The sequence below is a fragment of the Belonocnema kinseyi genome, chromosome 1 (genome assembly GCF_010883055.1).
Source record: "Belonocnema kinseyi isolate 2016_QV_RU_SX_M_011 chromosome 1, B_treatae_v1, whole genome shotgun sequence".
Taxonomy (NCBI): Eukaryota; Metazoa; Arthropoda; class Insecta; order Hymenoptera; family Cynipidae; genus Belonocnema; species Belonocnema kinseyi.
Genome location: NC_046657.1, coordinates 92047013 through 92060611, shown reverse-complemented (window position 1 = coordinate 92060611; position 13599 = coordinate 92047013). Strand labels below are relative to the sequence as shown.

The following is a 13599-nucleotide window of genomic DNA, read 5'->3' as shown; positions in this document are numbered from 1 at the left end:
CAGCCCTGAAGATGTGAACTGCAATGTTCACGAAACGTCGGCAAACAATTCGTAGTAGTTTTTTACACGAGTGAAACCCGAAATATCTCTTTTTATCAAAACTCAGAGATTTCTATCGGTAGGGTCCTATGCACAAAAACTTTTTTTTTAAGTCATACAAAAAACGACAAAACCAAAACTCATGAACACAAAACTAGTAGGGCAGCTAGTAGGGCTTAATTATCTTTAGCTCAATATATATTTGCCTATCATTATGAACACAAATTAAAATATATGGATTCAAATTTACCGCCAATTCAGCGGTGCTAACGGACCGCGACATCTTCCACTGCGCATGCGTCGCGCAAGGGTGAAGTAAGGAAGAAAACAGGTGTCCTGATCGTCACTCCTTTACGCAACGCCTGCGCAGTTGAACAAGTCGCGGTCTACAAGCACCACTGCAACAGTCGACGTTTTTCCCGCACGCAAAAATTTCTTTTTTTTACAACACATGACTTACGCAGGTCCACAAGTAGCAGATCTGGAATCTTGTAAAAAGTCTTCAAACGTTAAAATTGGGCAAAAAACGACAAATCCCTCAATACTTTAGCTAATTGCATTCTTCTCGTAACCCACTGAAATATTGTGATTGGTTCAAATGTGTAGTTACTTTTCGTGACCAACGCGAGTTGCAGCATCGTCTGCTAAAAACTATGAAAACTTTTTGAAAATTGCTCCACTATACTTAATTATATTCTTTTTCATTATTATTTTGCTTATTTTAATATTTAGCGTTTGTTTTTTGCATTACACTAAAAGTAAAACGTTTACTTATTTTACTGCAAGTCCAATGCTGAAGTTAGGTACCATATTTCCATTCACGCTTCAGTTGTCGCAACGGTCGACGTGCACATTATCAATACTGTACGTCATCTAGATAAACATATCCTAAACTAAAGTAGGGTTAAGTTTACCTTCGCCAGGCGGTGTAATGTACGTATGTCTCACGTTGGATAGAATTTCATTGTCTCGAATGATTCCTATTCCTAATTTATTAGCACTGCCTTCAAATCCAATAGCTATCATGACTTCAACGTAATTTGCGAAATCTACAAATTTGGAACTTCCAGCACTTACTCATATTTTGTAAATACCACGAGTTCGTAGTAAATGGTAAATACCATAGAGAATAGTCATAAGCAGATAAAAAAGTGTAACTGAAAATGAAGAAGTTTTTCTCGTATAATAATAGTTACAATTCTTCACGAGTGCGGCGCTAATATTACAAAGGTAGAAATGGCCGCCATCTATGCTTACATGTCGCCATGACAATACGTTGCATGAATGGAGTTAGAAAATTCTCAGTAACAAAGATTTGGAGAAGTTAACAGAGATCGTTACCGTATGTTACAATAATTCGAGAATTTACGAGAACTTAAATTGTGTACTATTATTTCTTGTTTTAAGCCAAATAACGTTTATAGTGCTTATACTCAATGCACTTAAACCTAAATAGCAATAAACATTAGGAATTATTTTTATTTTTTTATTTTTCATAGTTAGTTGTATATTTAGTTTCAAACAAGCATTAATTAAAATTTTACATAATTTAACAATTATAATCTTTCTTATTAGCAAAGCTAAGTACCCACGATAATCAACTGAAGATATATGGTTAACATAGAACAGTGAGTATTATATAAATCTCATTCCTGTGACTTATCGGTTATAATCTATAACAGTTCGTTGATCGGTCTTGGAGAATTAATACTGCAATTAAACTTACTCAGTCTGATAGTCGTTCCTAAATATCCTAACTATCTAGTTTTTGGAGTGAACAAAACTAAGCAGCTAAAATGCTTATAAGAATTATAGTTATGTAGGAAAGGCATAGTGGTTTTCAAATATTATTGTTGTGATTTATAACTATTCCTTGTTCCTCAGTCATTTTCTTATTCAGTCTGATCAATATTCTGAAATAATATTGTTTTTGACCTGTAGCTTTAAAAAAATATAAAAAAACGTTTTAAAACTGTCCACATTAAAATATGAAATCTAATAAGATTCTGGAAATATTTTTTTATCATTTTGAGAAATACAGTAGAAAATTCCGTTTAAAATAAGCCCAAGGCCTTCAAAAGTTTTAATTATTTTCCGAGTCATTACAATTTTTTGAATACATCGAAATTTGACTTGTTCCTTTTTACAAACAATTGACATTTTGCTTTCAACTTGGGCTTATTAAGCCTGAAATTCTATTTGCCTTCATTCTCTTCAAAGGAAAAAATCATATGTTAAATTAAAACATCAAGGCACTTTAGCAACAGCTGAAAAAAAGACGACTAGATGATTTCCGCAAATAGTGCCGATATACGGAAAATACAGTATTATCTCATTGCTGCAATTTATCTGTTATAATAAACTTACGTCAATCCCTGCCGAAAAAAATAAAAGAAGCGGAAAGACCGCTTCGGAAAGATTCAGAAAGGTTTCGAAAAGAGAATCGTAAGGGGCTATGTGAACTTTGCTTCCGTTTTTTTTCCGAACGTCGATCTGTCCCACGAATCTTTCCGAATGTCCCTCTAGTGGGACACAGGAGAAAAATCGGAAAGAATCGGAATAAACTTTTGGGACACTGCGTCATTTATTCGAAAAGAATGCGGAAAGGTTCAGAAAGAAGTTAATGGAGTGGGACACTTCACAAAAGTTCGGAAGGGCATCGAAATGCTTCGGAAAGAGAAAGCGTTCGGAAAGAAACGGAAGCAAAGTTCACATAGATATCGGAAAGGTACTTTCTTTCTAATTCTTCCGCTAGGGATGCAATTACAATTGTATGAAATTTTTATAATCTTACTGGCTTTTCAAAAAAATTAAGTAAAGTAGCTGGCCTACTTAGATGAACCTAATAACAAAGATATTGTATTAAGTAATATAAAGTTAATTAATAATTAGAAAAATATTCCCTAAGTTATTAAAAATCATGACAGGTTGCATTCAAAATATGGACATAGGAAACATGGGATTACGCATGCCATTGCGGGGTTGATGCAATGAGGGGGGGTAGGTCCGCCACCTTTTGATGTCTCGCGACAAACATGGCAGCATCCACATGTTTATATATTCATGCACAATTTGTCGGCAAAAATGCTCGTGCGCATAATCAAATGGCACATCGTAAGATGGCGACTCTCCCCTCTCATGGAATTCTCCCCCTCCCGTGGATTCAACCCCGCTCGCCCAATTTAGGATGGCATGCCTAGTCCCGTGTTTCCTATGTTCATGATTCAAAACTATTTGAGCTAAAATCTTTACATTTATTTCGGGCAAAGCCTTAATTTCTCGTAAATACTTGAGAAAAAAATCGCTCGAGAACTTACCGGTAGAGCAGAGCACCGAGCAGAGTACTAGATCTAGTGACTAGTTGATGAGAGGCAAAATTCCATATGGCGCTGGGTATGCGGTTACTTATAATTAATAGAAGAGGGTAAATAAACCTTAAATGTATGTTTAGTGCTTATATACCAGGGTTATTTATACTTTTAGTGGAAATTGTACATTAAATGGGATATATAGCGAATTAAGGTAATCCTAATCTCACTTTACAAGTGACAAGAAGAATTTATGAACATTTTACGAAAGCTATATGATAATTATCGCTGAAAAAGTTGAAAACTGTATTTTCTGATGTTTACAAAGTATAAATGGCACTTTATAAATATTTACCAAATGTCATTTATTGAAATTCGCATCTCATTGCCAGAGGGTCAAGTACTCGGCTCGGTGCTGCCACCTATGATTAGTTTTACGTCATGTACCTCATACTTATTGGAGAAAAAAGGATTTTTTATACAATGTGTACTTTGATATTATTTAAAATTTTTAAAAGCTATTCAATTGAAGACCAAACTCGTTACAAAAAAGTATTGATTTTATTATTTAATTAAATAGCTGTGGAAAAATAAAAAATCATCCGAGAAATTTATGGCGAATAAAATTTTTTTTCCAAGTTGTTATAAAAATAAAGTTTCTTCACATGCATTTGATAGTCATGGCTTGTTGATTGAATCGAAAAGCCAAAAACAAAACAAAAATGCATTTGATATTATTGTTTGGCCCTCGGCCATATATGTAATACTCCTATATTGCAAACTGCTAATACCACGCAATAAGTGGCAAAAACAGAGTGTCGAGATATATTTCTGTCTCCTCAGAGAAAGCAGAGAATGTTCTCACCCTACTGAAAGAAATCTCTGAGTTTTCTCTAGCGAAATAGCTTGGCCCATTTGAGTCTATAAACAAAGTCAATTTGAAACAAAATAGTCTCGGAGATAGTTTGAGAGATTTGGGTCCTTTTCAAAATCCTTTTATTGGTCCTTTTAAGAGTGGTGCGACGGTAATATAATGTTCCTTTTATATTCGTCACGTACCGGGCGGGCAGAGTTATTTACAGTAGTTGGTCGTGGCTAACCCGCTCTCCCTTTTTAAATTTCTCTTCAAATTATTAACACTTTTTTTTTAATTAATGAATTTTCTCACTATACTTATTTATAATTATAACTTATATACTGGTATACAATTTTCTACTTGAATTCAAAAATGTTGTCTTTTTTGGCGTATCTCATTCGATTTACGAGAAACGTTCTATTAATTCCAATTTTAAGCATTAAAAAAAAAAAAAGTTAGATGTCTGAAGTTATCGAAACCCGTAGATTCCGAATTATTATGTTTTAGGCTGTTAACTATGAAATTTAAAAAAATCTACTTCTAAATTTTAATCCGAAAACTTAACAAAGGACCCTTGAGTTTCGGCTACTCTCTTGAGATAGCCTCTCTGCTTGTTATTTATGATCGTCTTCTAATTTCAATTTCGGAAAGGATATTTTAAAGCCTTCAGACCATTTAAACGAGCTTCCTGGACCTTTAAAAATATCTACCTGAGTGTCTGCGGAGAATTTCTCTGAGCTTCTTTGACCTAAAGAATTTTTAGTATATACTCAAAGATTCTTTTCTGTAGGGCAGCATTGCGCGTTGGTGGTGCACGCGCAATGCTGTGCACGTTCTCTGCTTTCTGTGCGAGAAAGAAGTTTATATCTGCACTCTATTTTTTTGCCAAAAACCTCTCACGCGAGATACTTAAGGGCATGTGATACTTACAGGTTCCCCGGCTTTTTTTCCACGAAAATGAAAAAATTTTTTAAACTGAATTCGGAGATGCTATAAAATATCATAACGGACGTCCCCGGACTCTTTTTTGAGGAATAATAACAAAAAAAATTATTGTGCTAAATAAAATTTTATGCATATGCATTATTTTGAGGTTACGCCGTTTTTCATCTCTGCCTTTCCGATAATCTGGAAATTATTTATGATATAAAATTTTTTGATTTCCTGCAAACAAGGTTAGTTCCGGGAGATTAGTTACTATGTTTATTTGTTAGTCCAAAGTTTTCGGCCAAAAATATTGTGTAGTTTGGAAGCAATGCTCGGGTGAATTGTAACACACATAACCTCGAAATATACACGCACGTTATTAGCAAGATTAACAATTTTTTTATATAAAAAAAAAAACACAAAAAAAAGTGTGTGGGGACGTCCGTTAACATGTTCGCTATCATTTCCCAGATTTTGAAGGCAAAATATTTCTTATCCTAGGAAAAAAGCCGGGGGAATGTAACACTGAAAAAATCGATACTATTTCCTATGCGCTATGCAAATTAATTACATTTTGCTAAATGAAAACTTTTTTTAATTAACCCACCAAAAAGTGTGTGGGGACGTCCGTTAGCATGTTCGCTATCATTTCCCATTTTTTTTAAGACAAAATATTTATTATTCTAGAAAAAAAACCGGGGGAACCTAAAACTGGTAAAATCGACAATTTTCTAAGTATCACATGCCCTTAATAACTAATTAGTCTGTTTAGGTGTATTTTCATATCGGAAGAAATCGAAAATGTCTGCACGCCGGGGGCTAAACAATAATAAAATCGATGCTTTTTGTTTGTACCGCCTCTATTTAATTCAATAGATTTAGAAAAATAAAGAATAATATCCACATGCACTTATGGTGAAAAATAATTTTTTTCCACATTTATTATAAAAATTAAGTTTTGTTCCATGGAATTGGTATTATTGCTTGGCCCTCGGCATGCAGACATCTCGCCAGGTGATGTCTCAACATGGAATATCTAATTATAAAGAGCGCTAAATTTAAATTATTAAAGTAGTCAACAAATAGAAAAATATTTTTCGCATTAAACATTATATATAATTTATTACAAGAATATATTTATTTCGCGCAAGAGCGCGTTAATAACAAAATATTGGTATCAGTTATAATATATATTTGTTTAAGAAATGAGTACTTCAAATTCTCTTAAATTATTCTGAAAAATCACGAAAAGTTGAGGTTATATACAGGGTGTCCCAGAATCAAGTGACCGGGCTTATATGACAGCATACAAAAGTAGAGATATTCCTTTTCGAAAATACAGTTGAAGATTTTGCGTTTAGAAAACATTTAAGCCGGATGAAAGAGTCCAACTAGTTTCGCAAAGCCAATCGTAGGTGGCAGCACCGAGTCGAATATTAAAACCTCTGTCAAGAGAGAAACAAATTTCAACGAAAGAAAATTTGCGATAAGTATAAAGTGCCATTTATACCTTGTAAACATCACAAAATACATTTTTCAAATGATGGTTCACTGTATATCCCATTTGATGTTCAATTTCCACTAAAAGTGTGAATTAACCTCGTATATAAGCAACAAACATATATTTAAAGTTTATTTACCCTCATATATTAATTATAATCAACCACATACCAAAAGCGCCATATTCAATTTCGCTTCCCATCGTCAAAGGGTTTAGTACTCGGCTCGGTGCTGCCACCTATTATTATTTTTGCATCACGAACCCCTTGTGAAAATACCCGATTCTAGCCATTTTAGCTTATGGTCTTATGGATATGGATGGCGCAGAGAATTTTGCAAACCAATTCTAAAGCACGTATATGATATCATGCGTCATCGAGTTACACACACATGTAACTTTGAATTAAACAGACTGACTGCATACACACGACGTTCATCCGTGGGGTACGGTCATCGGTGCGGTGTTGCGCGGTTTTGTGCAGTGTGTGGGAAGAGATTTCGTCTCTGCGGTTTCTCGCTATCTCGCGGTATTGATGATTTCCATTTTAGGAAATCGTACCCGCTTCTAGTATGTTAACCAAGAAACCAAATCGGGGTTTTGGTACCATTGCAAAAGTCGCTTTTCTCGTTGAATTATCGGGGTTTTGTGGGGCTTATGCACTCTGGCATCGCATGAACGTATCACAGGGTAAGTAACAATTGTAATAATCGGCGAATACTTTTATTCCAATCTAGTTTTTAGGTTATTTCCTGCCAAACGGCAAACGAATTTCCGATTTGGTGATTTCACATAAGGTGCAAATTAAATGGGTACAAATCAAGGAATCATATACATGGTTTCGCAAAAGGTAACGGTACGGAGGGCAGGCCTCGATAATCGCCGAGTGTAATTAGACTCAATTGGGTATCAGAAAATGAGAAAAACAGAACACAGAATTGAGAATAATCAGAATAATAAGAACTGTCTTATTTCGGCATTTTGGTCTCAGAGTTTTTGCCATTTTTAGGGTTTTACTGTCATTTCATAATTCTGGAATGCGGAAATTAGGTTTTGAGGTTAGAAAAAGGTATAAAGTGAATTTGAGTTTAAAGGGGTGCTTTCCAATGGTCAGGTTCGGTTTTGGATTAATTTTGGAAGTAGTTACTTGAATACACAATCTAGTATATGTTTTCTTACAAAATAGTTCGTTTTGAAGTCTTATACCCAAATCAATTATTAAATTAATATAGTTTTATTTATTAATGCATACATTATAAAGTCCCATTTGGTTACATTACGTGTTACTTTAAATAACACTTATTGATATAAAATAAAACTATTGAATTTCGAAATAGTTTTACGGGAAATTCTTCTGAAATTATAATTTCAATTTGAAATATTAGAATTTTGAATGGTTTGAATACTGGAATTTGAACAATATTTTTTTTAGGTCGCCGTTTTTAACTATTCAAGTCAGAAAGGTACATATTTGAAACTACAGTTTTTAAATTCTTGTTTGGAGTTGTATATTCCTTTTCGTCTTATTTTGAAAATTATTTAATTGTACACACCTGAAATCTGCATTATTATTATATAGTGAAAGAGTTTCGTAATTAAATTATCAGAAATTTAAAACTTTTCTGTCCAGTTTATAAGCTTGAATCTTAACTTTTATTGTTTTGAATGTATGTAATTTAATAGTATGCAGATATTCATGCCAATTAAAATTCGGCAATTCGGATTAGTCTATTCACACAGATTGGTCGAGTTGGATCAGAGGATCCTCCATGTCAATTTGTTCGTTTTCCGGAACAAAAAATTCTCTTTTTTTAGGTGGGTCAACATTAACCCGGGGTTCGGAAATTAATACGGGCCTTTAAATGGGGAAAAACTCAAAAATTCTAGTTTTTTAAAATCTTACATTATGTCGCTTATTAATCAATATTTTGTTTTATTAATGAAACCAGTATGAAAAATTAACTATTAATAACACAACTAAAAAAAAAGATAATTTACAACAACAAAAATTAGGGTATAAGTTCTGAAATAAGAAAGTAATGAATAATAAGATATGTGCATATAAGAATATCGCTTTTAAAAATAATTAAATTAGCAATATTTATAGGAAATACGAACTCTTCATGATTTAAAGAAGAAAAATTGTTTAAACAGATTAAAATTGTTCGAATAATTCAAAATATGTTAAAGAAGAAATATTATTCTTGAAATTTATCAACTGCATAATTAATACCGAAAAGCAATAACTTTTCACGATTTACAGGCGAAAAAATGGTGTAAACAACTAACAATTGATTAAACAATAGAAATTTAGTTTTAAAAACGCTTGGAAGTCTGTGAATTATCGAGTAAAAATAAGTAATTTTTGTAAAATTAAAAAAAAGTCTTCACCAAGAATTTTACATACAACTGCTATTTTGCATTTTTCTGGGCATTTTCTGGGCACAATACAAGGGGGTTGAGGGTGTCAGAACTACATTTTTTCTATGGAAATTATTCCTTGATCATTCTTCAATTTTGTTTAAAAATGAGCTTTTACAATTGAAATACCCATGTTAATTTAAAAATCCTCGGGGTATGGGTTACCATTGAGAAAAAAATAGAAAATTTATTTTTCTGAAAAACTAAAAAATGGTGGGTATCGATAGCCAAAAATCGAAAGTTAGATTTTCACATGTATGACCACTCTAAGCTACATTTCCCTATACCATTCCTGGTACATATAGACACTTCGATAAAGTTTCCATTTTTGAAAGCGTTCACTGTTTAAATTTTTTTAATTTTCAATTTATATCGTTCCAATATAAAATTTTTTATTAAATTTGAAAACTTATATTTTAAATGGAAGCCAAGCGTCAAAAAGAAGCCCAAGTATATAGTTTTTGGTAAAAATGAAACTAAATAATGATATAAAAAGCAGGAAGTAAAATATCTCCAATAAAGTTTCCTCGTTCCATATTATTTCAGTTTTTCTCTCAATTTCCTATGCCTTCGGAACAATTAAGGTAATATTCAGAAAAAGGACTACCTGGGAACAGAGTTTAATTCCTATTGGATATTAAATTAATTATTAATTTAGGCAAGAAATATTTTTCCGTTTTGTCAAATACTTGCTTAACAATTTTCTACATTTTATAAAGCAATGTGAGAATGTTTTGAACATTAGAACAGACTCACGCATATTATTTAAACTACATTATTTTGTTTTTCATACAGAAGTCCCTCAAAATGTTTATATTTTTGCAATTTGTTTAAATTGAGTTTTATGCACATATAAATTAGCCTTTGGCAGAAAATATTCCATGTTCTTAACGCAATCCTATATGAAGAAAGACATTTTATTTTCTCTTCTTTTGGAATGTCGTCTGATTCTAAAAATAGTACCTGAACGTAGGTTATAGTATACATTTCCTTTCAAGTAAGGATTGTGTTTCGTATGCCTACTTCATATTGAAATAAATAAGTAATAATATCCAGAGATGTCCTTCTTTTTCTATAACCTGCATTTTTAGTGTTTTCTTATAGAAATTCAGAAATGCTGTTAGGTGATTTGTGTATTTTCTCCTTTATATTTTCCTTTTTTCTATAATTACTTTTCTCTTCAGATTTCAGGTATTATATTAACAATAAATATCCAAAAGTTCTTAACTGGTATTATACTCTCGGTGAACAACTGGACCCATCTCTGAATGTGAGAACCCTAGATAAAGTAACCTGGCAATCTACAAAAAAGCTCGATGCATAGGACTTGATGGCGTTCGTCAAGTCCTTTGTCCTATTGATTTCTGGTGGAAGTTTAGGATACCTACTTGTGAATCTTATTAATCTCAGCCAGTCCGATGTAGTTAAGGTAAGCAGCCAAATGGGTATTACATAATTGACTCGTGTGAACACTATTTCGTAAAGCTAGGAAACCTTTTATAACAATGTGGTCAAAAACGCATAAAATGACAGATTATTATTATTTTATTGATTATTTTTAGGGATTTCCCTTTTGTTTAACTAACTTGTTTTTCTCAAATATTAATTCAAAGTAGAAAGTCGAATAAACTGTCATTGCTACGTATCAAAAAAATATTTTGTGTACAAAACTGCATACGAGAAGCATACAATCAATACAATACTACCGTCCAAAAAAGTGTAAGGGTTGTCTGGGTCGAACGGAGATATTCAGAGAAAAACCGTTTGTGCCAAGAACTTTAGGAATACATTTTCATTAATGAAAGTTCCCCTTCTGGGTAAAATCTGCACTATTTCTGATTTTTCAATACAAAAATGGATTACTTTAACAATTCACATGAGAAACTGTACTTGCGGATATCACAAGTACAAAAATCCCGAAGAAATTCGAAGTTAATCATTTCAAATGATTGAAAATTATTAAGGAAAGATATCATAAATATTTCCAAGATTTAATAAAAAATTTTAAAAGATATGAAAGATTTTAAAACATTTGGAAGATTTTAAACGATTTCAAAGGGTTTCAAAACATTTTAGACTTTCAAAATATTTCACTAAGATGTCAGATAATTCAATGATTTCTACGAGTAAAAAGGACTTTACAAAGATTTAAGAAAAATTTGACCAATTTTTAAAGATTTTACAAACGTTTTTCAAAGATTTCGAAATTTTCATAAAGATTTCAAGAATTTTAAAGATTTCAAGTATTTTTAAGATTTCAAGGATTTTAAAGATTTTAAAAGGGAAAATCAGATTGATAAAATTTCATACATATTAAAAATATTTAAATAATTTCAAATGATTACAAAGTATTAAGGAAAGATATCACAAAGATTTAATAAAAAAATTTGAAAAGATATCAAGATTTAAAAACATTTGACAGATTTAAAACGATATCAAAGGGTTTCAAAACATTTTAGACTATTTTAAATTATTCCACTAAGATGTCAAGTAATTCAATGATTTTAACGACTAAAAAGGATAATACAAAGGTTTAAGAATAATTTTACAAACATTTCAAAGGATTTGGAAAAGATTTCACCAAAATTTCCGAAAGATTTCTAAATTTTAAAAAGGTTAAACCCGATTTCTAAGCTTTCGCACAGCTTAAACACGGATAATAAATATTTTAATAATTTCAAATAAATACAAAGATTTCACAAATATTTCAAAGATATTATGCAAATTTCATAAAGAATACAAGAATTCCACAGATTTCAAAAAAGGTACAGTACATCAGGTTCCAAAGATTTTAAAACATTTCGAAGATTTGAAACGATTTCAAAAGTTTTCAAAACTTTTTAGAAGATTTGAAAAACACAAAGTTTTGAAATAATTCAACAATTTTAATGAATGAAATAGATTTAAGAAACATTTTTCAAAGAATTCGAACTTTTCCTAAAGATTTAAAGGAGTTAAAAAATTACGAACATTTCATAAAGATTGCAAGGATTTTAAAGATTTCGAACATTTCCAAAGATTTTAAAACTTTCAAACGATTTTAAAAAGGGAAAACCAGATTTATAAAATTTCATATATATTAAAAATATTTAAATAATTTCAAATGATTAAAAAGTATTAAGGAGAGATATTAAAGATTTAATAAAAATTTTAAAAAGATATCAAATATTTTAAAACATTTGGAAGATTTGAAACGATTTCAAAAGCTTTCAAAACTTTTTAGAATATTTGAAAAACACTAAGTTTTCAAATAATTCAATAATTTCAACGAATGAAAAGGGTTCAAGAAAAATTGTACAAATATTAAAAATATTTCAATAATTTCATATGATTACAAAGCATTAAGGAAAGATATTACAAGTATTTTAAAAATTTCATAAAAATTTAAAAAAGATATCAAAGATTTTAAAACATTTTGAAGATATGAAACGATTTCAAAGGGTTTCAAAACATTTTAGACTATTTTAAAATATTTCCCTAAGATGTCAGGTAATTCAATGATTTCAACGAGTAACAAGGATTTCCCAAATATTTCATAGATTTTGCAAACATTTTTTAAAGATTTCGAACTTTGCATAAAGACTTTAAGGATTTTAAAGATTTCGAACATTTCCAAAGATTTTAAATCTTTCAAACGATTTTAAAAAGGGAAAATCAGATTTCAAACAGATTAAAAATATTTGAATAATTTCAAATTATTTGAAAGTGTTAAAGAAAGATATCACATATTTCAAAGATTGAATACAAAATTTAAAAAGATATCAAATATTTTAAAACATTTGGAAGGTTTGAAACCATTTCAAAGGGTTTGAAAATATTTTAGACTTTTTAAAAATATTTCACTAAGATATCAGGTAATTAAATGATTTCAACGAGTAAAAAGGATTTTACAAAGGTTTAAGAATAATTTTACAAAAATTTCCAAGGATATGGCAAAGATTTCACCAAAATTTCCCAAAGATTTCAAAAATTTTCAAATGGTTAAACCATATTTCTAAGCTTTCAAAAGGTTTTACACATATTGCAAATATTTTAATGATTTCAAATGAATACAAAGATTTCACAAATATTTCAATGATTCGAAATATTTCGAATATTTAAAACGATTTCAAAGGTTTCGAAACATTTGAGAAGATTAAACAAGATTTCACTACAGTGATATCTTATATGATCTCAAATAATTCAATGATTTATATGAATAAAAAAGATTTCACAAACAACGATTAAAGAAAGCCTTCACAAATATTTCAAAAATTTCCAAAAAGTTCATAAATATTTGAGATTTCAAAGATACCAAATATTTTACAATCATTGAAACAGATTTCCCAGAAATTTTAAGATTTTACAAAGATTTTAAGTACTTTCTGAGATGTCAACGAATTCACAAAGATTTCAAAGCTTTAAAGGATTTCAAAGTCGACTTCTGTTCGCAAAAAATTTGGAATTTTTTAATTGTGGGTCCGGATGCAATAAGGGCACATAAAATTTTTTCGTGCGAAAACGAAGTCCCCTGGAGGATTTAGAAAAAATTTTCGAATTTTAATTTTCAA

At 30.7% G+C, this 13599-nt stretch overlaps 2 protein-coding genes across 3 annotated transcripts in view; one reads left to right on the top strand and one right to left on the bottom strand.

The window, feature by feature from the left end:
• The window catches only part of LOC117175375 (probable tRNA N6-adenosine threonylcarbamoyltransferase), a 14347-nt gene extending 13219 nt beyond the window's left edge, over positions 1 to 1128 (bottom strand). The window contains exon 1 of the mRNA XM_033365087.1: positions 954 to 1128. Coding sequence (XP_033220978.1) covers positions 954 to 1065 — 112 coding nt within the window. The 5' untranslated portion in view covers positions 1066 to 1128. The remainder of the gene's footprint in view (positions 1 to 953) is intronic.
• A 5774-nt stretch (positions 1129 to 6902) lies between these two features.
• Positions 6903 to 13599, top strand: part of LOC117182762 (tubulin-specific chaperone C) — a 19991-nt gene continuing 13294 nt past the window's right edge. The window contains exons 1-2 of one of the 2 annotated variants that reach the window (XM_033375878.1): positions 6903 to 7318; positions 10234 to 10478. The gene's annotated coding sequence lies outside the window, so the exon portion shown is untranslated. The remainder of the gene's footprint in view (positions 7319 to 10233; positions 10479 to 13599) is intronic. The other variant, XM_033375870.1, reaches the window with a different exon arrangement.